The following is a 25,234-nucleotide window of genomic DNA, read 5'->3' on the forward strand; positions in this document are numbered from 1 at the left end:
AACCTAAAACGGCAGCTCAGATTGCCTCCCAAATCGTTTATATAGATAATAAACAGCAAAGGACCTATAACAGTGTCTTGGGGAACGCCAGAAATCACTACTGTTTTACTCGATGACTCTCCTTCAGTTACTGCGAACTGTGACGTCTCTGACAGAAAATCAGGCTCGGCTCGGCTCGGCTCGGCTCGGCTCTGAGCACTATGGGACTTAACATCTGAGGCCATCAGTCCCCTAGAACTTAGAACTACTTAAACCTAACTAACCTAAGGACATCACACACATCCATGCCCGAGGCAATATTCGAACCTGCGACCGCAGCGGTCTCGCGGTTCCAAAATGCAGCGCCCAGAACCGCACGGCCACACCGGCCGGCAGAAAAATCAGGAATCCACTCATATAAAGGAGACGATGTTCCAGAAGCACGCAATTTCACTTCAAGCCGCTTGTGCGGTACAGTGACAAAAGCCTTCCTGAAATCCAGAAATACGGAATCAATTTTAAATCCCTTGTCAATAGCACTCAACATTTTGCGCTAGTAAAGAGATAATTGTGTTTCACAAGAACGATGTTAAATCCGTGTTGACTGTGTATCAGTGGACCGTTTTCTTAGAGGTAATTGATAATGTTCGAACACAATATATGTTCCAAAATCCTGCTGCATATCGACGTTAATGATATTGGCCAGTAATTTGGTGGATTATTCCTACTACCAATTGGGTTTTATATTCGACGGACGGTCGCGTGCGACGTGCCCGTTCACATGGTTGTGCATCGAGAATCATGTGGGCATAACAATCATCGTATCTCATAAACGATTCAAGATATCGAAAAGGGGTATTTTGCAAATGATAGCACGCAATGAGACACATAAGTTGGTGTGATAAATACTCGAAACACTTTTATTCACCGCGATGTGGAAGTAATTCGTCCGCAGCGGTGAGTGGTCGGCAGCTCAGGATGCATACAGACGTCAATAGCACTGTGGAAAAAGCCAGGCTACATGCGTGTACACGTCTACAATGGCTGGAGAATTGCGGAGCGGAACTGGTATACACGTGCATAATTGCGTAAGGATTAAATATATATTTTCGTCAATGTATCAGACATTCCAAAATTTTTGTTCTACATCATTGTTAATAGTCTTTAGTGTCTCTGGAGCATGTTCTTAGATGTTTGCTAGATTTGAGAAATCCTGTTTGTTAAAAACTGGAAATAAAAAGAATAATAGGAAAAGTCTAAATGTTTGAGTCTTGTATGTCCTGCACCTTATCACTCCAAATTCAAGCTGCCTTCCACTTCAACAACCATCATAACACTTACTTGCGTGGCACAATCACATAGAAGCCGTGTGACCTAACGGACCAAGGTTGTCAGTCGGAAACCGTCCGCAGAAGGATCTTGCCACAAGCAACAAGTATTGTCATTACGAGGGTCACTCCAAAAGAAATGCACACTATTTTTGTAAAAATACAGTTTTCATTCTGCATGTGTGGAAGTTCTACGGTGTGTAGATACATCCTTCCCGCTTGTTTTGAAACTTAGTTCAACCTGTTCCCGTGGGTGGCGCCGTCACAGCATGTCTTCAAGATGGCTGCTACACTTGACGTTCGTCAGAAGCAACGTGCTGTCATAGAATTCCTGTGCTGTGAAAACGAGACAGTGGGAAACATCCACAAGAGGTTGAAAGAGGTGTATGGAGATACTGCTGTCGATCGCAGTACAGTTAGTCGGTGGGCAAGCAGGTTACGTGATGAAAGCTGGCACGGCAATATTGAGGACTGTCGTCGAAGAGGCAGGCCTCGTACTGCACACACTCCAGACGATGTGCAGAGAGATAACGAATTGGTGACTGCTGACAGACGCTTCACTGTGAGCGAATTGTCACGCTACGGTGGGATAGGGGAAGGAAGTGTTTACAGAACACTGAAAGTGTTGGCGTTAAAAAAGGTTTGTGCCAGGTGGTTTCCCAGGATGTTGACAGTGGCTCACAAAGAAACTAGCAAAATTGTATGCAGCGAACATTTGGAACAGTACGAGAATGGTGGAGATGAATTTCTTGGAAGAATTGTGGCAGATGATGAAACGGGGCTCCACAATTTTTCACCAGAGGCGAAGATGCAATCAGTGGAGTGGCATCATGCAAATTCACCCAAGAAAAAAAAATTCAAAACCACACCTTCTGCTCGAAAAGTTATGGCTACGGTGTTTTTCGATTCCGAAGGACTCTTGCTTGTGCACATCATGCCAAGTGGAACCACCATAAATTCTGATGCATGTGTGACGACACTGAAGAAACTTCAAGCTCGACTGAGTCCTGTTCGAATCGGAAAAAGCAGGATGTTTTGCTGTTGCACGACAATGCACGGCCACATGTCAGTAAAAAACCATGGAAGCGATCACAAGTGAGGTGTTTTTCCAAAGCTGTTTCACAGAGGAACACTGCACTGTAGTTACTTCCCTAGATTGTCGTACAGATGACAGAATGGTAGGTATCGAAATAGGTGAGAGAGGGATATGAAAACACTTAAAATCGCTCAGAAGAGGAAAGGCAGCTGGACCTGATGGGATACCAGTTCGATTTTACACAGAGTATGCGAAGGAACTTGGCCGCCTTCTTGCAGCGGTGTACCGTAGGTCTCTAGAAGAGCGTAGCGTTCCAAAGGATTGAAAAAGGGCACAGGTCATCCCCGTTTTGAAGAAGGGACGTCGAACAGATGTGCAGAGCTATAGACCTATACCTCTAACGTCGATCAGTTGTAGAATTTTGGAACACGTATTATGTTCGAGTACAATGACTTTTCTGGAGACTAGAAATCTACTGTGTAGGAATCAGCATGGGTTTCGAAAAAGACGATCGTGTGAACCCCAGCTCGCGCTATTCGTCCACGAGATTCAGAGGGCCATAGACACGTGTTCCCAGGTAGGTGCCGTGTTTCTTGACTTACGCAAGGCGTTCGATACATTTCCCCACAGTCGTTTAATGAAAGGATATGGACTATCAGATCAATTGTGTGATTAGATTGAAGAGTTCCTAGATAACAGAACGCAGCACGCCATTGTCAATGGAGACAAGTCTTCCGAAGTAAGAGTGATTTAAGGTGTGCCGCATGGGAGTGTAGTAGGACCGTTGCTATTCACAATATACATAAATGACCTTATGGCTAACATCGGAAGTTCACTGAAGCTTTTTGCGGATGATGCTGTGGTATATCAAGAGGTTGTAACAATGGAAAATTGTAGTGAAATTGGCCGGCCACGGTAGCCGAGCGGTTCTAGGCGCATCAGTCCGGGACCGCGCGACTGCTACGGTCGCAGGTTCGAATCCTGCCTCGAGCATGGGTGTGTGTGATGTCCTTATGTTAGTTAGGTTTAAGTAGTTCTAAGTTCTAGGGGACTGATGACCTGAGATGTTAAGTCCCATAGTGCTCAGAGCCATTTGAACCATTTGTACTGAAATGCAGGAGGATCTGCTACGAATTGACGCATGGTGCAGGGAATGGCAATTGAATCTCAATGTAGACAAGTGTAATGTGCTACGAATACACAGAAAGAAAGATCCTTTATCATTTAGCTACAATATAGAAGGTCAGGAACTGGAAGCAGTTAATTTCATAAATTATCTGGGAGTAGGCATTAGGAGTGATTTAAAATGGAATGATTATAGAAAGTAGATCGTCGGTAAAGCAGATGCCAGACTGATATTCATTGGAAGAATCCTAAGGAAATACAATCCGAAAACAAAGGAAGTAGGTTACAGTACACTGCTTGAATATTGCTCACCAGTGTGGGATCCGTACCAGATAGGGTTGATAGAAGAGATAGAGAAGACCCAACGGAGAGCAGCGCGCTTCGTTACAGGATCATTTAGTAATCGCGAAACCGTTACGGTCTGCAGGAGAGACGCTCAGTAGCTCGGTACGGGCTTTTGTTGAAGTTTCGAGTACATACCTTCACCGAGCAGTCAAGCAGTATATTGCTCCCTCCTATGTGTATCTCGCGAAGAGACCATGAGGATAAAATCAGAGAGATTAGAGCCCACACAGAGGCATACCGACAATCTTTCTTTCCACGAACAATACGAGACTGGAATAGAAGGGAGAACCGATAGAAGTACTCAAAGTACCTTTCGCCACACACCGTCAGGTGGTTTGGTGAGTATGGATGTAGATGTAGACAACACTGAAACACCCGCCTTTCAGTCCTGACCTCGCTCCATGTCACTACCATCTCTTTGGAAAACTGAAAGACTCCCTTCGTGGAACAAGGTTTGAAGATGGTGATTCTCTTGTGCACGCTTCCAAACAGTGGCTCCAACAGGTGGGTCCAGAATTTTACCGTGCGGGTATACAGGCGCTGATTCCAAGATGGCGTAAGGCAGTTGAGAGGGATGGGAATTATGTGGAGCAATGAAATATTGTGATCTTGAGTTTCTCCCGGCGTATTTGATAATCAAAATATCCACGGGTGTACTGCCGGTCTACAGTTTCCAACGGGCACAATATTTCGGGTATCATACATGTCGCCATCATCAGGTGAACTGACGGTCTGAGCTCCTGTGAACGTGCCGGCACGGAGATCCGTACGCTATGGCTGCTCAGAGGGAACTGGGTTCGGTCGCGGCGGCGGCCGATTTAAATACCCTCCGCCGTTGCCTCCCATGCATCTAACTGCTCTTGCACAGTCACGGTTTATGAGGTCGTCATTGGTGCGAATTTCGATGGCCTCTCTGACAACGCTGTCCCAGTATCTCGACGTCTGTACCAGAATCCTCGTGCGTTCATACTCCATAGCGTGATTTTCCGACAAACAATGTTCAGCTCCCGTCGACTTGCTCAGATACATCAGTCAAGTGTGCCTCTGGTGTTCACGGCATCGATCCTCGACGGTACGCATCGTCTGGCCAATATACGACTTGCCACATTGACACGGAATCTGGAACACGCCGGCCTTCCTCAAACCGAGGTCATCTTTGGCGCTCCCCACCAGTGCACGAGTTTTATTCGGAGGACAACACAGTTCCGACCCGGTGTTTCTTCAAAATGCGGGCGATTTTCCCCGAGAGTGCACCTGTATATGGAATAAACGCAGTGCCTACCTCCTCCCTCGCCATTTCATCCATATCCACGGGTTGTGCTGTAGTGGTTGGGCGGAGAGCACGTTGAATCTGCCATTCTGAGTACCCATTTTTTCGAAATACAGTTCTCAGATGTTCCAATTCCTGCGTCAGAGATAGTGCGCGCCCTATGTACTAGAGTTTTAAGGACCCCATTCCTCTGTGAAGGGTGGTGGCAACTGTCTGCGTGCAAATACAGATCAGTGTGCCTTGTCTTCCGATACACCCAACGACCTAGGGTGCCGTCAGCCCTTCTCTTTACCAAGACGTCAAAGAAAGGTAATTTACCCTCCGTTTCAGTCACCATAGTCGCTTCGGGCGGAGGGTATTTAAATCGGTCGCCGCCGCGACGACCAATATTCGAGTATGCCTGCCCAGTGTGGGGATATGCAGCCAAGTCACACATAGCGAGGCTGCAGAGAACCCAAAACAGGGCACTGCGACGGGCACTACACGTCCCCTCTCGATTCCCCACGGCAGACACACACGAAGCCGCGGGAATTAAAACACTGATCCAAAGATTTCGAGAACTCGCGGCCGCATTCTATCGAAATGCGCGCAATTCCGAAAACCCGCTTATAAACAGACTAGGGAACTACCCCAACACCCCAACCAAATTCAGGAGACCAAAATCAATCCTGGACTAATCATAACATCACCTCAAAGCACCACAGCATAAAAAAAGTTAGGCCAGAACACAAAGTTAGGGGCATATAACACATGCCACAAAAATATCACCTTTAACTAGAAGGAAATGTCAACAGACAACACCCTTCACCTCACACATTCTCACATAGGTGAGAAATCATGTATGCAAAGAGAGAGAGAGACCGAACCCAGTTCCCTCTGAGCAGCCATAGCGTACGGATCTCCGTGCCGGCACATTCACAGGAGCTCAGTCCGTCAGTTCACCTGATGATGGCGACATGTATGATCGCCGAAATATTGTGCCCGTTGGACACTGTAGACCGGCAGTACATCATCTTGGACAGTTTCCAGCCACTGGCTGGGTCTGTCGGGAACACAAGCCTCTCCATCGTGTTCTGTCTTTCCACCATTCCCCCTCTTCCACCTTCGTCCAGTTCTCTCCTCTTCTCATCACACATTCCTTCACTCCCTTCACCCATCTATCCCTTGGTCTTCCTCTGGGCCTCTTCCCCTCCAGTTTCAGATCAAACATCCTCTTTGGAATTCTTCCCTCATCCATTCTCTTCATGTGTCCATACCACTGCAGTCTTGATTTTTCTATCCTGTTGTAATCTCCCCACGGAAAATTACCCTCTACCATGCAATAATTAATAATGGTCAATCAAATCATCCACATTTATTTACGTATGAAAAGTATCTGAGCAGATTTTCTAGTAATATATGCGCCGACAGCTCGTCGACGCCAAGGTATTTTTCGAGTACGTTTATTCTTTGGAACAACAGAGGTACACAGGTGTATGCTCCATGGTCATATAGTTATGGAAAGAGAGATAGAAAGAGAGAGAAAGGAACAGCTTCGGAAAGTATCGGTTGGAAGATTTTCGTATTGCAAAAGGAGATTTATTTACTCTTCTTCGCGATAAAGCGAGGCAGGAAAGTTTGTGCCGCTAGCGGGGTAGACAAAGAGAAAGAAGGACTTGTAAAAGTAAATTTCATGAGACTAAAAATCCACGGAAACGGAACATGTACGGAAATGGATTCAATATACAATTTTCCTCAGAAATAAGGTTTGTGACCATTTCATTTTAGAGTGAATGACGAATGCGTTCTCTGTCTGAATTGTTGATGATTGTCTGGGGCCTGTAATTAATTGGGAAGTTTCAGCTGTGACGAAGAGAGCCTGCAATCTCTGAGTTTTATTGAAATCGTCCAAAAAGGCTTCGTCCACATCTGAAATTTTAGATCTGTCGTAAACTGAACGAAGTGTTCAAAACGATCGATTTTTTCCCAACTGAATGCAGCGCTTAACAATAATAACGTATGTGAAGATCTTTTCTAGCAAGCCAGCCGCTGAATATTAAGAAGAAGGGCTCCACCAGAGATTTTAATAGGCTGATTTCATGTAACTTAGGACTTTCAGCAAAATCGATTTAAGTAGTAAGGCCATTCATTAGAATGGCCAATCCGTGACAGGACACGTTTTTGGACGTTGTTAAAATAATTTTGTTCTTTGTTTCATGTGAACTACGACGAGACAACTTAACGTGGAAAAGAGAAGAAATACTCGCAGGCGCATTATTTCATCGACAAATAAAAGCAGCACGCTGGACGCAGAAAAGAGGCCATATCTATAATTTTTTTGTAAACTTGATTGTATTGAGGAAGTAGTCGTAGATTTTGAACATTTTCTAATTGTGTTCATAACGGAAGTAGTTTGATTCACTTGCCCTAGTTGCATTTACCTGTATAAGTACCATAACAAAGTAGCCACAGAAGTATTTGTGTGAAGGGAGATATATATATATATCTTGACGGTAGAACATTTATATGGTTTTAACGAGGGCAATGTTTAAAATGAGTCAAGCAGAGCAGAGCAATACGCAACAGCCTTCAGCTGTGAGCACTGATGATAATGATGTAGTAAGGAGTGTTGTAGAACCGATCGCTACAGATAGCGCAATAGAACGCCCGGTAGACACGGCGGGAGATGTATCAGCCAGTACGCAACATGGATTAGACCCATTGGTCATTATCATGAGGCAGATGCAGATGTTAACGGAGACCGTGAATAATATGAATACAAAATTAGCCTCCGTTACTGAAGGGCAGGAAAATATGGAAACTGACATTAACGCGAAATTAGCCTCAGTTACTGAAGGGCAGGAAAATTTGAAAACCGACATTAACGCGAAGTTCGCCGCAGTGAATGAAGGGCAAAATGATCTGAATGCGAAGTTAGCCTCAGTTACTGAGGGGCAAAATGATTTGAATACGAAGTTAGCATCAGTTACGGAAGGGCAGGAAAAGCTGAAAGCTGAGATTAAGCAGCAATTACACGACAGTTTTTCCGAATTAGAACAACGGATAGAGGCGAAGACAAAGGAACTTAAAGATCAGGCCGAAGAGACGGAACGAAAATTAACTGCACAAATCGAATTGGTTAAAGCTCAATGTGAGGAATCTACTCACCGCGTACGTGTAGAAATGAAGGAGTACGTGGCTATTAAGATAGATACCGTACGCGAACAGGTGGAAATGGTTCCGCAATTAGTACAAAAGCAAGATGCCATGTCGTGTGCAATTGCGCAACTTCCTGAATTGGCACGTACGCAGACGAACGTAAAGGAAAGTGTGGAACATCTGACAGAACGTCAAGACGTTATAGACCACCAGATTAATGTATTAACGGGTAAATTATCCGAAATCACATTAGAAAACAAAAGGCTAATGTGTGAAAACGTTGAGCATAATGTTAAAGAAGCATTCCAGAGTCTGTGCGGCAAACAGGAAGAGAATTTGTTTGCGAAAGGACTAGAGGAAGTGCGACAGCAGTTAGGTGCTGATCTCGAGCATTGGAAACAAACGATAGCAGAGTCGATACGCGTTTCACAACAAGGCTCAGAACAAATGAATACCGGCCAGCAGCAGAAGTTGCCAGCGACTATAGAGCCAGTTACTGCACATTCGCACACAATACCGACTTGTGTGAGTAACTCAAATATTAAATTGCCACGAGCTAGTTGTTCGCGTGAAGTTTTATCTGACGGAGATTACGAAAGCCTTTGCCATGCCGAAGAAAAAATGATAAAGCATCGGCAATTTCAGATTTTTAATACTGACAAAAGGGGGGTCCATCCGATTGTTTTTATTCGAAGTTTTAGAGGAATTCTACCCAGAAATTGGTCGGAGTGGCAGAAGATCAGTTTCGTTACTGGGTATATACAAGGTTCGGGGGCGACATGGGCCTCGGATATGACTTCTGTTTGCTCGACCTATGACGATTTTGAGAAAGCGTTTTTAGCAAAGTTCTGGTCAGAAGGAGTACAGGAACGCCTAAGGCAGGAGGTGCTCTACCCAGAGCCTTTCTCCTTTTCGAAAGGAAGCCTTAGGAAGTATTTTGAAAAATATATAAATAAAACTAGATATTGGGATAGACCTATGCCTTTGCCAGACATAATAAACATACTTAAAGCAAGATTACCAACGAGCATCCGGAATCAATTAATTTACGGCAACGATAAAGACCTGGAGTCGTTCCTCACGACGTTAGATCATATAGATATTATAGAAGAGAACAACCAGAAAGCCCGTAACAACAGATTCCAATATCGGGAGATAGAACCTCCAGCAAATGGTAGGCAAGGGAACGCACAGAGATCGATAAATAGTGGAGAAACCCCTCAAAATCTCAATAATAATACCGGCAATAGTCTTGCGAGGGGCTATCCAAGGAACAACAGGAATGGGAAACGATATAATCCCGTATGGGGGAACGAAAGGAATTTCAGACCACAAGCTTGGAACAATAACAGTAATAGAAAGTGGAACCAACCGGGGGGAACAAACTCAAATAACCAACATCAGTGGGGACGGACATCCGCGAATCAACCGGTAATTACCGAAGTGACGGATGAGGTCAACCACCAGGTGAATCAAAATCCAACAAACTTGTAAGGACCCACTCGTGCCCCGGAGGAGCGGGCAACAGGATATGTATACCCATGCTAACGTATAATGATGGACGATTACTGGCAGATGAATTGACCGAGGACTTAGAACCCCAAGATGAGAATAGGGAACAGGTGGCAGTAGCCGAAGTGCAAGTCATTTTGGAAACTGCACCTATAGTGGCAGTTTTAGACACAGCTGCAACCACAAATGTCATTTCGGAGGCTCTATTCAACAAGATCAGAAATATAAGACGAGTACCAATTTTTCCAGTTCAAAATTGCAAAATAATAGGCGCCGTTGGGGCTCGATCGGCGAATGTAAAAGTGCAGTCACTACTTAGTGTAGAAGTAGGAAATGTAGCAATATTAAGCACATTCCTTGTGGTGAAATATTTGGTGGTAGACTGCATTATCGGAGTCGACAGCCTGCGTCAGTACGGATGCAGAACAGATTTTAAAACAGGAAAAATTTGGTTAGATGTAAATAAACAAGAAATTGAATTGGACTTGTTGAAAATAGAAAGCCTTACCAGAAAATATAATAGTGGGATCAGTGTGCAAGTAATCAGGACTGCACGAAATTCTAAATAGCACGTGAATAATGAGTTCAAAGTCAAAGGAGATTTCGGTCAATTAGTGGATGAGAAGTTAAATGAATCCGACTGCATCACGGAAGATCAGAAGAAGCAGCTCAAAGGGTTATTATCAGCGTATGAAAACGTGTTTGATGAAAGGCCAGGAGTGATTAAAGGATACATATGCCATCTCTACGTTAAGCCGCACGAAACGTATTGTAGAACTTTCTATCCTGTTCCCTGGAGGTTAAAGGCTCCAGTTCAAAAGGAAATAGATCGCATGTTGAAATGGGGTTTGATCGAACCCTCTACAAGCCCATACTGCTCCCCATTGTTGGTTGTGCCAAAAGCAAATGGAACTGTGAGACTGGTACTCGACGCCAGGGAAATAAATAAAATTATAATTCCAGTGAGGACACACCCGGAAAACATAGACGAACTGATACAACGGTTCCAGGATGTCCAATATTTGACGAGCATCGATTTGCGGAGTTCTTATTGGCAAGTCAAGCTGGATGAGGTATCGAGGAAATATACAGCTTTCATTTATGCAGGAAGAAGTTACCAATTTACTGTAGTTCCTTTCGGACTCAACATTAGTGCTGGAATTTTTATAGCAGCGCTAGATTACGCATTAGGCCCAGAACTAAGAAGCAGGATAACAGTATTTGTTGATGATATGCTTATTGCATCGAAGACCTGGGAAGAGCATATTACTTTACTGAGGCGGGTGTTGGACGTTTTCAAAACCATGGGAATAACTGCTAACCTACAGAAATCACATTTTGCACTAAATAGAATCAAGTTCCTGGGGCATATAATTGACGCAAAGGGAATTTTACCGACCAAGGAGAAGCTAATGGCGATTAGTAAGTTTCCAACACCAAGAAATAGGAGGCAATTAAAAGGGTTTTTGGGTCTTGCATCATTTTTTAGAAGATTTATCACGAATCAGGCCATGAATGCAGCAGCACTGAATAGTTTGCTGAAGAAGGATGTGCCCTGGCTCTGGACATTAGAGTGTCAAGAAGCATTCGAAGAGATAAAGAAGCAATTAGTAAATGCACCGCTTTTGTACCATCCGGACATACAAGAGGAATTCTATTTGTCAACAGATTCGTCAAATGTGGGTCTTGGAGCGTGCCTTTCCAAGTACGCAAGATAAAGGGACAGCTTAACTTTTGTCCGATTGCGTTTGCTAGTCGTGTTTTGTCCAACTGTGAACGAACGTACACGACGACAGAATTGGAGGCTCTTGCGGTCGTCTGGGGATTTAAAAAATTTCACTATTACTTATATGGGTCGAAGACTATCGTATATTGCGATCACCAATCATTAACGTTTTTACAAACGTGTAAACTGTTAAACCCCAGACTGGCTAGATGGACTCTCGCTCTGCAACAATACCAGTTTCAGATCGTACATGTCTCAGGGCAGCAAAACATTATTGCGGACGCTCTATCAAGGTCACCGCAGGGTTTAACCAAAGAGATTGAAGTAAATAATTCCTCAGAATTCCCTATATTGCTGCTGCAGGAAAATCCATATAAGACGTACTACATCAATTTGTGTGTGCATATGGCCCAGTTACAGAAAAAGGATGCTCAATGGGGAAGTGTCATTCAAAGGTTACAACAGCAACCTTCGGATCAGGTTGCAAATTATTACAAGCTAGTAAATGGCGTATTATTTTTCCGCTGTGGAAGGCCAAACAAAGTCCGTTGGTGTGTTTGTATACCTGAGGCACAAATAGAGAAACTTGTCTGGTTCACTCATTTGACCTGGGGACATTTCGGTGCGACAAAATGTGCAGACAAGATAAGTGGGTACTGTTATTTCCCCAACATAAAGCGCAGAGTGCACGAGGTCTTAAAGAGGTGCATAATCTGCCAAAAAACAAAGCCGGATTCAAAAGGGACTAAGCACCCATTATGCTCTATAGTAGTACAAGAACCAAAAGGATTAATTTCGTGCGATCTGTGTGGACCGTTACCTACTTCAAGAGGTGGTGTTAAATATGTGTTAGCATTTCTGGATGTGTGCACGAAATACGTAAAGCTATACCCGATAAAGACGGCTACAGCAAAAGTAATTGTATTAAGATTAATAAGAGATTATCTTCCACATGTGGGTATACCAAAGGCGATCATAACTGACAATGCTAAAATATTTACGGGACTCCGGTGGAAGCAGACTTTGTCTCAAGTAGGTGTGAAACATGTACTAACATCATTTTACCACCCACAAGGTAATTTGGTGGAGAGGATTTTTAGAGAATTCAATCGATTTATGAGGACGTATTGCCATAATAAGCAAACTGCGTGGGCAAATTATGTGGAAGAGTTTGAGCAAATATACAATAACATGCCACACTCCTCAACTGGATATACACCTCGTGAATTGATGTTCGAAGAGAAGGAGGAAAACTTCTGGACTTACCATATCCCCAAAACTCAGGAAACCGAGATGCCTTGGGAAAAAAAAAATAAGACAAGCTATCATAAATATGACGAAAAAGGCTGATCAAAGAAAACAACGATATGACAAATTGATCAAGAGGGTACAGACATACCATGTCGGCGAGAAGGTACTAGTTAAACGACATACCAAATCATCCGTAATAAAGAAAAGTATAAAGAAATGGGAGTTACTATATACTGGACCATACATTATCCTACAAATTCCGAATCCTGGAGCTTATCTGTTAGCATACCCGGGATCGAACAAAATAAAAGGGTTATTTCCTCATAACGACTTAAAAAGATATAATGAAGATTAGAAGATAGGGAGGAATGGTGTTCCGAGTGACAGAGATGAACGCTCGTAAAAAATATAACAATAAACTGTGTGTGTGTAGTGTTAAAAGCCTTTAAATTGAAATAGTTAGTCAGTGACATAGAGTATAGAAATAGTGACTAATTAGTACTATTGAGGGTTGTAAAAAAGGATAGTGGAGATAGGCTTCACCTGTGGTTTGGGTGAACATAGAACTTTAGCATTGCTAATGTTATCAAGATGTATAAAAGATCTGACTGACCTTCAAGAAGAATAAAATGTTTCCCTGCAAATGACGCTGAATAATCTAAAGAGGTTCGAGTGAAGATTCGTATATAATCTCATGTGAACGCTTAAATGTGTAAATATGTGAATTGTGGTAGTGAATCGTGAGTGACGGTTAACGCCGCAACGATTATTTCCCGCGCAAAACAGTTGACGTCAGCGCGAGAATTAAAATCGATATAGACGATACAGATATTCTTTGTAAGAGACTCGCACCAAACGCGAGGATAAATGGATTCATGTTGAACTTTAAAAGGAATAGGTGGTATAATTAGAAGCTAAGAGTTTTAATTTTTTGTTGAATGATTAAAGAAAGTAGTATTCATAGATTCACTAGTAATTTAATGGTTCGTGTTCATTTGGGAATTTTGTGTGAAAAATCCATTTCCATATATGAGCATGGATGAACGCCGTATGAATCAGAGAGTAAATGAAAGAAGTGAATCCGCATTCTTCAATGCTAATAACTTCTACATTTCAGCACTCAAGTGTAGAAATATATGTATTTAGAATAAAAAGTTTTTTTGAGTATAGCTAAATTATATGACTTATCAAAGAAATATGGATGATGTCTTGAAATAAAATGAACTACACTTTCCATTATTCGATAATTTGAATCCAAAATCTATAGTCAGTTACATGAATCCTTTAAATTACGAAGAACAAATCAGTCACAGAAAATCTGTTAAAACTTTTGGACTTATAAGCACAAGTGGGGAGGCAAAGTCAAAAGGAGTATTCAAACGAGAGTAAATCGGATGATGCTTTTGGCAACATCATTAATTAAGAGTTGAATTCCTTGAAGTACGTCGTAACAAAAAGGATCCATGAAGCCACAAGGATTTTGCTTTCAAAAAGGAGAATCTTGGACGGTGCTACCTAATCAGTTCTCTTACAGGAAGAGTTTCCCTTTTGGTCATTGCTAATCCTTTTGGAATGAATGTTGCATGTGAATTCGAGTATCCCTGTCCCTTCTACTCTTCCCATTGTGGGCCGCGTAGAAGATCAAAGACAGAGGGGGCCGCATAGAAGACCGACTACAACTGTGGACGTCGGGGACATGCAAGACCCGGGGGAGTTTAGCACCGCAAGATATATTGTCCTAGAAGCAAGATTGTAAAACGCAAATTCACGTTATTTATTGTAAAACGTTTTTTTTTTGCTAGAGGCACAAACTACTCTTCTCCAAATCGTGGTACTAATTAGGCCCTATCTTTCCTTTAGAGATAAATTTCAAAATTATTTTTGTTCTTCTATAGGCTTTCCTATCTTCTATGTACCGTAGGCTGGGGGTCTAAGCTTAAGAGGTTTTCCAAGGTTTCCCTGCTTAAGAAAGTTCCCGAATGGGTAGACCCTGACATACGTTCATGAAAGATCATCTTCCTTGGTTGTGCACAGCAAACATAACACCTAGATGCACGTAAAAGTAATACAGCCGCGGTACCGGTCTCTTCATTTCTTCTGTCTTCAACATTTCTTTTCTTCGTCTAGTTCAAACACAATATTCTTTTTCAGTCGGAGGACTGACAATCATCACTTCCGGGTTATCCACGCTAATAGATAGCTCGCGAAGTGTGTTCGGTGAATAAAAATTGACCTCACAAAACTTCGCTCGCTGCGAGGGGCATTGTAATCTCCCCACGGAAAATTACCCTCTACCATGCAATAATTAATAATGGTCAATCAAATCATCCACATTTATTTACGTATGAAAAGTATCTGAGCAGATTTTCTAGTAATATATGCGCCGACAGCTCGTCGACGCCAAGGTATTTTTCGAGTACGTTTATTCTTTGGAACAACAGAGGTACACAGGTGTATGCTCCATGGTCATATAGTTATGGAAAGAGAGATAGAAAGAGAGAGAAAGGAACAGCTTCGGAAAGTATCGGTTGGAAGATTTTCGTATTGCAAAAGGAGATTTATTTACTCTTCTTCGCGATAAAGCGAGGCAGGAAAGTTTGTGCCGCTAGCGGGGTAGACAAAGAGAAAGAAGGACTTGTAAAAGTAAATTTCATGAGACTAAAAATCCACGGAAACGGAACATGTACGGAAATGGATTCAATATACAATTTTCCTCAGAAATAAGGTTTGTGACCATTTCATTTTAGAGTGAATGACGAATGCGTTCTCTGTCTGAATTGTTGATGATTGTCTGGGGCCTGTAATTAATTGGGAAGTTTCAGCTGTGACGAAGAGAGCCTGCAATCTCTGAGTTTTATTGAAATCGTCCAAAAAGGCTTCGTCCACATCTGAAATTTTAGATCTGTCGTAAACTGAACGAAGTGTTCAAAACGATCGATTTTTTCCCAACTGAATGCAGCGCTTAACAATAATAACGTATGTGAAGATCTTTTCTAGCAAGCCAGCCGCTGAATATTAAGAAGAAGGGCTCCACCAGAGATTTTAATAGGCTGATTTCATGTAACTTAAGACTTTCAGCAAAATCGATTTAAGTAGTAAGGGCATTCATTAGACTGTCCTGTACTGGTTCCTCCTTTAGTCTTTCCCTCACATACACATTTCGCAATCTGTCTCGTCTTGTTACACCCAACCTGCTCCTCTGGAACTTCATTTCACTAGCCTGTATTCTACTTTTGTCGCTTTCGTGCATTACCCATATCTCACTTCCGTATGCCAATATGGGGACAAAGTAGGTTCGGTATATAATTCCCTTGGATTTCTGTGGCACCTCCTTGCTCCAAATAAGCCCCCTAATGCATTTGTAGAACTGCTCTGCTTTCTGCACCTTTCATTTATTTCCATTGCGTTTCCCCCCTTACTTTCAATCACGCTTCCCAGGTACTTGAAGTTCTCTACAACTTGTAGTTTTTCCCTTCCACAAGTTATATCCACATTTGGCCTATTCTTCTTCCTTGTTGTGACGATTATTTTACTTTTCTTTGCAGAGAAATGCATTCCATATTGTGCTGCCGTTGCCTCCCATGCATCTAACTGCTCTTGCACCTCCTTCTCGCAATTTCCCCATAACATCAGGTCATCGGCAAAAAGCACTGCTTTCATTTTATGATCTCCAATTGCATCTGATACTTGCTGTAGGATTTCATCCACAACAATAATAAACAATAAAGGCGAAAGTGCACTTCCCTGTCGCAGCCCATTTTCCAGCTTGAACCATGCAGTACGTTCCCTCCCCACTTTCACAGAACTCTCACTTCCCTCATACATTTTTCTGACTTTTCGTGTTATCTCTTCATCTATCCCTTTTGCGTTCAGCACATCCCAGAGCTCGTCCCTACAGATACTGTCATACGCCTTCTCAATATCTAAAAAGGCCATGATTAAGTCCTTCCCGTACTCATAGTGCCTCTCCTGCAGTTGCCTTACCGCAAATATGAGGTCCGTTATTGATCTTCCCGGGCTGAAACCGTACTGCTCCTCTTGCAGTCTACTTTCAATACTGCTTCTTATTCTCTTCTCCAGGATCTTTTCATAGATTTTTCCACAGTGGCATGGCAGGGTGATTCCTCTGTAGTTCTCACATCTCCTTTTATCCCCTTTCTTGAAGATCGGGACTATAATTCCTTTCTTCCAATCCTCAGGAATTCTGTTCTCCTTCCACACCATCCTCAGCACTCTGTATAGCCACTGGGTTCCTACTTCTCCTGCTGCTCGTATCATATCCACTGTTACTTCGTCCCAACCTGGTGACCGGCAGTACACCCGTGGATAATTTGATTAATGAAAATATTGTTCCTAAAGGATGTATCTACAAACTGCAAAAGTTTCAAACATGTAGAGTAAAAGAAGGATTTAAAAAAAAATAGTGTTCATTTCCTTTGGAGTGACAATCGTAGATTCAGTCATTGAGCACATAGCTTCACTGGGTTAGGACGAACGGTACCCACCTGTGGAACCTGCAGGTAGTTTTCAACGCCGGAGGCAAGGGGCGAGTCGCCCCTGAGGATGGCCAGTGTGTCGTTGAGCGGCCGCCGCTGGGCAGCGCCTGGAGCCACCAGCAGCACCAGGAGCGACGCGAGGGCGAGGTAGGGGGTCCGGCGCCTCGCCCGCACCCGCATCTGCGTCCGCGCCCGGCTGGCCGCCATGCCGGCGTTACCTGCTGCGCCCCAGCGGGCGGGCGCCGCCTGCGATCATGTCCGCCGGCCGGCCGCTGCTCCCCGTCTGCCAACGATAAAACAGCGCGTCAGTCAACTGCTCTCCAAGGAGAGTTTTTTTTTTTTACTTTATCGTTATTTTAAAACCTGTACAACAGGCAGGCTGTCAGCAGCACACTACGCTGCTCTTCAGCCATAGAATATACAAGGAGCAAAAACAGTGAGAAGACACATAAGTTACAGAACGATGGGCAATAAAACAGGAGACACATAGAGACAGACACGGAGCCGTTCACACTCGTCGATAATCCACACTGCCAACTGATGAGACGACACACAAACACTGAAGATGACGATGGCACTGGTGAACAATGGAGTGTGACGGTGAACACTGAGCACTAAACACGACGGCACACACGAAACACTGATGGCGGTGATCTCCGGCGCGCGAATGTCCACTTAGCGTGTGCGAGTCCGGGGACCTGCCAAGAGGGGAACAAAGTGAGGTGGGGGAGAGGGGAGAAAAAGGATGCCAATGGCTGAGGAGATGGGGGCAGGAGGAGAGGGACAGGGGAGGGGAAGCCCGGGTGAGGAGGGGGGAGAAAAGGAGGAGGGAGGGAAAAGGGAGAGAAGGGAGGGAGGGTGCCCAGAGGAGCAAGCACAGGAGGAGGGCGGGAGGATCAAAGTTGGTAGGAGGGGTAGATGGAGGGGAGGAGGGCATCATCAGGGAGGGGGAGCTGGCGGAAGCCACCTTGGGAGAGGGTAAGGAGGGTGGAGAGATGGAGACCGGGTGGGACGTGCGAATACAGGCGCGGCAGCGAGCGGCGGTGAGAGAGGATCGGGGAGACGGGTGGGTGAGGAGGATCGAGTTTGCGGGAGGTGTACAGGAGCCGTATCCTTTCAAGGAAAAGGAGGAGGTGGGGGAAGGGGATGAGATCGTACAGGATCCACATCGGGGAGGGGAGACGGATGCGATAGGCGAGGCGGAGAGCATGACGTTCAAGTATTTGGAGGGATTTATAAAAGGTAGGGGGGGGGGCGGAGATCCAAGCCGGATGGGCATAACAAAGGATAGGCCAAGGAGATTGTAGCAGCTGTTCACTTATAGGCCTCTAGTTCTAGCTTTCGTACACTCTAGTTATGAGTGTGTAGTGCGAGAATACACTGCTCTTCTTCACTTAAATGAAGCACCAGAACATAGGTAAAAAACTGAGAAATAAAAAATGTGGTGTCACCGCCAGACACCACACTTGCCAAGTGGTAGCCTTTAAATCGGCCGCGGTCCGCTAGTATACGTCGGACCCGCGTGTCGCCACTGTCGGTGATTGCAGACCGAGCGCCGCCACACGGCAGGTCTAGAGAGACGTCCTAGCACTCGCCCCAGTTGTACAGCCGACTTTGCTAGCGAAGCTACACTGACAAATACGCTCTCATTTGCCGAGACGATAGTTAGCATAGCCTTCAGCTACGTCATTTGCTACGACCTAGCAAGGCGCCATTACCAGTGTATATTGAGATTGCACTTATGTCTCATCAAGAGCGATATACAACAATTATGGATTAAAGTTAAGTATTCCAGAAGCTATGTACTATTTTTGGCTACTATAATTCCTTGTCATTTTCCAGACGTCACGCCAGCCTGCGTGAGCTTTAACGCGTGCATTTCGGCCTCCTCTAGCTATACCGTGTTGGCTCTTCTGCCAACACATCAAAAAATAAAAGAGATAACGACGCACCACGAATGAACTATCCAAATGGGACGGAAATCGGTAGACTTTGTACATGTACAGACAAACAAATGATTACATAATAGTTCAAATGGCTCTAGGCGCTATGGGACTTCGGAGGTCATCAGTCCCCTAGACTTAGAACTGCTTAAAACTACGGACATCACACACATCCACGCCCGAGGCAGGGTTCGAACCTGCGACCGTAGCAGCCGCGTAGTCCAGCACTGAACCGACTAGAACCGCTCGGTCACCGCGGCCGGCCAAATGATTACTGTTCCAGAAACATAGATAATTTATTCAAGAGAAAGATCTTCACAAACTGAACTGGCCAACGGGTCTCAGTTTGAAGTGCGACTCATCACTAAAGGCAATTCTGCGCTAGTAGGACAGCGGTGGTATAGCAGCCTGACTATTGCCCGCCACGCGGCCGGACACCTAGGAGAGATGTTGTCGGCTGCCATTTAATTTCGTAGCACAACCCCTTCGGTTGTCACACGTGACACCCTACAGCACGACGGTACGTTGACGATATTGTACGCTCCGTTTTGTTGCCCTTCATGGCAAGCTATCTTGGGCATACATTTAAGCAAGATACTGCCCGCCCGCACACAGCGAGAGGTTCTACTGTGTGTCTTCATACTTGCCAAGTCCTACCTTGGTCAGCAAGTGGGCCGGATGTTTCTCTAGTTGAGAACATTGGAACATTGTAGACAGGGCCCTCCAACCAGCTTGGGAGTTTGACAATCTGGTGTACCAATTGGACAAACTTTAACACGATATCCCTCAGGAGGACATCCTACAACTCTGTCAATGAAGGCCGAACAGAATAACTGCTTGCAGTAGGGGTAGAGGTGCACCAACGCATTATTGACTTGCTCAATTTGTGAAGCTCTTTCACATGAATAAATCATCGAATTTTTCGATTTCACATAATTCCTTCGTGGTGTGTCATATATATATCACAGGGGGGTCCACTGATCGTGACCGGGCCAAATATTTCACGAAATAAGCGTCAAACGGAAAAATTACAAAGAACGACACTTGTCTAGCTTGAAGGGGGAAACCAGATTGTGCTATATTTGGCCCCCTAGATGGCGCTGCCATAGGTCAAACGTATATCAAATGCGTCTTTTTAAACAGGAATCCCCATTTTTTATTACATATTCGCGTAGTACGTAAAGAAATATGAATGTTTTAGTTGGACCACTTTTTTCGCTTTGTGATGGATGGCGCTGTAATAGTCACAAACATATGGCTCACAATTTTAGACGAACAGATGGTAACAGGTAGGTTTTTTAAATTAAAATACAGAACGTAGGTACGTTTGAACGTTTTATTTCGGTTGTTCCAATGTGATACACGTACCATTGTGAACTTATCATTTCTGAGAACGCACGCTGTTACAGAGTCGTTACCTGTAAATACCACATTAACGCAATAAATGCTCAAAATGATGTCCGTCAAACTCAATGCATTTGGCAATACGTGTAACGACATTCCTCTCAACAGCGAGTAGTTAGCCTTCCGTAATGTTCGCATATGCATTGACAATGCACTGACGCATGTTGTCAGGCGTTGTCGGTGGATCACGATAGCAAATATCCTTCAACTTTCCCCACAGAAAGAAATACGGGGACATCAGATCCGGTGAACGTCCGGGCCATGGTATGGTGCTTCGACGAACAATCCACCTGTCATGAAATATGTATTCAGTACCGCTTCAACCGCACGCGAACTATGTGCCGCACATCCATCATGTTGGAAGTACATCGCCATTCTGCCGTGCAGTGAAACATCTTGTAGTAACGTCGGTAGAACATTACGTAGCAAATCAGCATACAATCCACCATTTAGACTGCCATCGATAAAATGGGGGCCAATTATCCGTCCTCCCATAATGCCGCACCGTACATTAAACCGCCAAGGTCGCTGATGTTCCACTTGTCGCAGCCATCGTGGATTTTCCGTTGCCCAATAGTGCATATTATGCCGGTTTACGTTGCCGCTGTTAGTGAATGACGCTTCGTCGCTAACTAGAACGCGTGTAAAACATCTGTCATCGTCCCGTAATTTCTCTTGTGCCCAGTGCCATGCAATTCCTGGTGCATAGAAATATGGTACGGGTGCAATCGATGTTGATGTAGCACTGTCAACACCGACGTTTTTGAGATTACCGATTCTCACGCAATTTGCCTGCTACTGATGTGCGGATTAGCCGCGACAGCAGCTAAAACACCTACATGGGCATCATCATTTGTTGCAGGTCGTCTTTGACGTTTCAAATGTGGCTGAATACTTCCTGTTTCCTTAAATAACGTGACCATCCGGCGAACGGTCCGGACACTTGGATGATGTCGTCCAGAATACCGAGCAGCATACATAGCACACACCCGTTGGGCATTTTGATCACAATAGCCCTACATCAACACGATATCGACCTTTTCCGCAATTGGTAAACGGTCCATTTTAACACGGGTAATGCATCACGAACCAAATACCATACGCACTGGCAGAATGTTACGTGATACCACGCAATTATACGTTTGTGGCTATTACAGCGCTATCTATCACAAAGCGAAAAAAGTGGTCCCACTAAAACATTCATATTTCTTTACGTGCTACACGAATATGTAATAAGAAATGGGGGTTCCTATTTTTAAGAAACGCAGTTGATATCCGTTTGACCTATGGCAGCGCCATCTAGGGGGCCACCCATAGCGCCATCTTGTTTCCCCTCTTCAAGCTAGACAAGTTTCGTTCTTTATAGTTTTTTCCTTTGATGCTTATTTCGTGAGATATTTGGCCCGGTCACTATCATTGGAGCAAACCTCTTGGGTTCGGAGGGTATTATCTCATGTTACTTCGGTGAGTGTAATATAGAGTTAAATTTACAAAGAAATGGACACTATTACTCTATTTATCAGTGTGACGTGGCATCTCTACTGGCCTGAATGCATGCATTCTTTTGGGTGTCCTGGAGCTACTGTATCCTTTCGTACGGCCAAAACCGTTATGACTGGTCCGTGATATCTTGTGGCGAAGTTGACGTCCGAGCTGGTCCCACACGTGTTCTATTGGGACATACCTGGAGATCTCGCTGGCCACGGGACTATCTCAACATCAGACAGTTCATAGAGACACGTGTTACATAACGCAACCAGTAACATCATTATGCCCTTGAGAATATTAAGAGGATGGGACCTCTCCCTAAGTCGCTGCCATACTCGCTGGCGATGATCTTCTAGGGTAGTGCAGAATCATGATTTATCGCTGGACACAAAGCAGCTCCATTTGTCAGCGCTCCTTGCTTCGCGGTCATGTACTGATGCAGATGCAACCGTTTGTGTTGTACTGTTAACGGAAGACTTTGTGCGGACGGTAATTCCCTACTCTGGTTGCTGCGGGTCTCTGACCCATCGTGCAAGATGACACGGAATGTTGTAGGGAGTCTCGGATTGCAGGTGGAGACGTGATGGGGCTGTGATGTGCCTGGTGTGCAATACGGTGAACCCCGCTCGTAGTACTTATACAAGATCAACTGGAAGTTTGACGAGTATGCCTGCTGTCACATTCTCATGGATCCGATATCGGGCCATTGTCATATCCAGATACCCCACAGATCTCGATATTCCTCTATTCGCCAAGCCCGACACCCATAACGTGACACCTTTTGAATTCTGTGAGCTGTTGATAATGCTATCTCGGACTGTTACACAGCACCTCCATATCCTTCGCAGTGATCACTCAACATACGATGGTGTTTACTCCCCTTATAAGCCCTACCAAGTCAGGTAACAAGATTATACGTGACCAACACTAATTCCCTCTAGTGGCTGTTCTATCTGTCACGGAGAACTGCAACTCTAAACACTCACCTGCTGACGATGTGTACGTGAATAGTCACGTTGACATCCGACCACGTCTTATGGTGTCTTTTTGTCGGACATAGTATCTGAAAATTTGTGCTGGAATCGAAGTAAATGATAAAGGGTCAAAATGCAACTTTCTATATTCTAGTACTTGCTAGACAATAATATCTGTGCGTAGTCTTTTCTTTCTGAGTTATTACTGACGGAATAATTAATGTTAACCTGCAGGCAGAAACAAACCTACTGATAAACTGATTCACACCATCTGTAGAATATACCTCTGAGAATAACAACAATCACGTAGATGGTGCGTAACGTGGCTTCAGGAAAGTTTAGTCAATATTCAAGACTGGAGTACGTTTTAAATGAATCATAAGTGAAATGGTAAAGTTACGCTGCTGTACCTTTGGCTGACGTTATTGTTTTAAACACGCAGATAGCAAAAAGAATAACTTGATGCATAGGAAATTACACCTACAGAAATGTTCTTCATTATGCCGTGAAAGGCTATGAAAAGCTCAGATTCCGTGGGGTGGCAGGTACGTCAGAGTACGATAGTCTACATATGAAAATGGAATTGGGTGTGGGGGGGGGGCATTTCGATATTCCGAATAAGTAGTACAGGGAGGTCTTCTATAGGGCACTTGTTTCATCTTTTTTATGTCACATAACCCCTCCCCCACCCAACACACACACACACACACACACACACACACACACACACACACACACACACACACACAATGCTTATATCGTGAAGTTACAGGTTAAGCAGCACCAGCATATGTGTGAAATTGGATTTATGTACCGTACATAATAAAAGTCATAACAGATCCTTGAAGTAATTTTTTTCCTATCACAATTGTTGTATGCTGCTTGTTTTGTATAACAATGTACTTTCCACGTCCAAAATGTATGCAACAGAAGGTAGCAACACAAAAAAATGCGATGTTTACGTCAAGTATCACAATATCTTGCCCCCAAACAAAATATTTTCCGCATCTAAATTGTTCTATGATGCTTGTTAAGTGTTGCACTGGTATCTCCAGGTGTCAAATACTTAAAGATTTTGTCATTTCCATCTGTGTTATTCGTAGTTCATAGAACAAACCTGTCACATTTTTTCAGTAACGCTTACGCTTAGCGAGCACCATTTTTGGGAAGGGAGAGGCGAAGATATGCATCATATCCTACATCAGAAAATGTAATCAATGTGATTAACGGCCTAATACGGCTTTTTATATGGATTTGAACCTGGCATAATAGACGCTAAGTATAATACGAACTTCTGAGAAATGTTGCACTCTTTACCAATCTGAACTAAGATACTAAGGCTTTCTAGAACGTTTGCACACTATATTTTCTATAATCAGCTACTAAATAACGCCAAAATCTAATCAAAATACATGATGTGAAACACACACTGAAAGACAATGTAGCCAAAAGACAAACGAACTGAAAAAAAAAACAGTTTTAGGAAGGAATGGAGAAGGTGTACTGACTGTTTTACTTTAATGTAATGTATGACAAACACCATATTAGCATAATACATTAGGTGAACTTCTGATATATTAATATTCAACACAATATGACTAGAGGAGGTGCTGGGACAAGACGGTGATGAAACGTTGCCAAAATCAATGACGCAACAAGACAGATATGAAAAGTCGATATCTCGAAAGAAGTCTTTGACAACAAAATAATATCATTTATCAAGTACAAAACACATGTAGTATGCTTATCATAATATGCAAATATAATTACAGATCTCACATTGTGAATAAAAATTAAAACTTCGCAACTAAAGATAAATAGTATTATTTCTCAAAAATGTGCGATTTTGAGCACGAAATACACGTGGCACTGTTGTCATACATTAACGATTCTATAACATTTGAAATAAATACACACGGCTCGCATATTGGCACAGCTGAAAAAGTTATAATTCTAGAGCTGACAAGGCGACAATAATTTCTTCATTTGTGTGGTCATAGTGTCCGTAGTAAAGCAACTACGGACACTATGTCCACACAAATGAAGTTGTACATTAAGTAGCATTTGTTGATCACCAAAGTTTCATACCTGTACCACACTTTTCAAGCACAATGGAATCTCATATTAAACATTTACACGTCTAAATTACCGGTATGGCTTATTAAAATACACATGGTTTGGCTTATTGAACCTACTGAAATAAATCACAGGTTAGTAGA

At 43.6% G+C, this 25,234-nt stretch overlaps 1 protein-coding gene across 2 annotated transcripts in view; it reads right to left on the reverse strand.

Annotated features, from left to right (window-relative positions):
• Window positions 1–25,234, reverse strand: part of LOC126162976 (phospholipase B1, membrane-associated-like) — a 368,462-nt gene that overhangs the window by 273,600 nt on the left and 69,628 nt on the right. For both annotated transcript variants that reach the window (XM_049919827.1, XM_049919836.1), the window contains exon 2: window positions 17,216–17,489. In XM_049919827.1, coding sequence (XP_049775784.1) covers window positions 17,216–17,413 — 198 coding nt within the window. In that variant the 5' untranslated portion in view covers window positions 17,414–17,489. The remainder of the gene's footprint in view (window positions 1–17,215; window positions 17,490–25,234) is intronic.

Source organism: Schistocerca cancellata, chromosome 1 (assembly GCF_023864275.1).
Source record: "Schistocerca cancellata isolate TAMUIC-IGC-003103 chromosome 1, iqSchCanc2.1, whole genome shotgun sequence".
In the NCBI taxonomy this organism is placed as follows: Eukaryota; Metazoa; Arthropoda; class Insecta; order Orthoptera; family Acrididae; genus Schistocerca; species Schistocerca cancellata.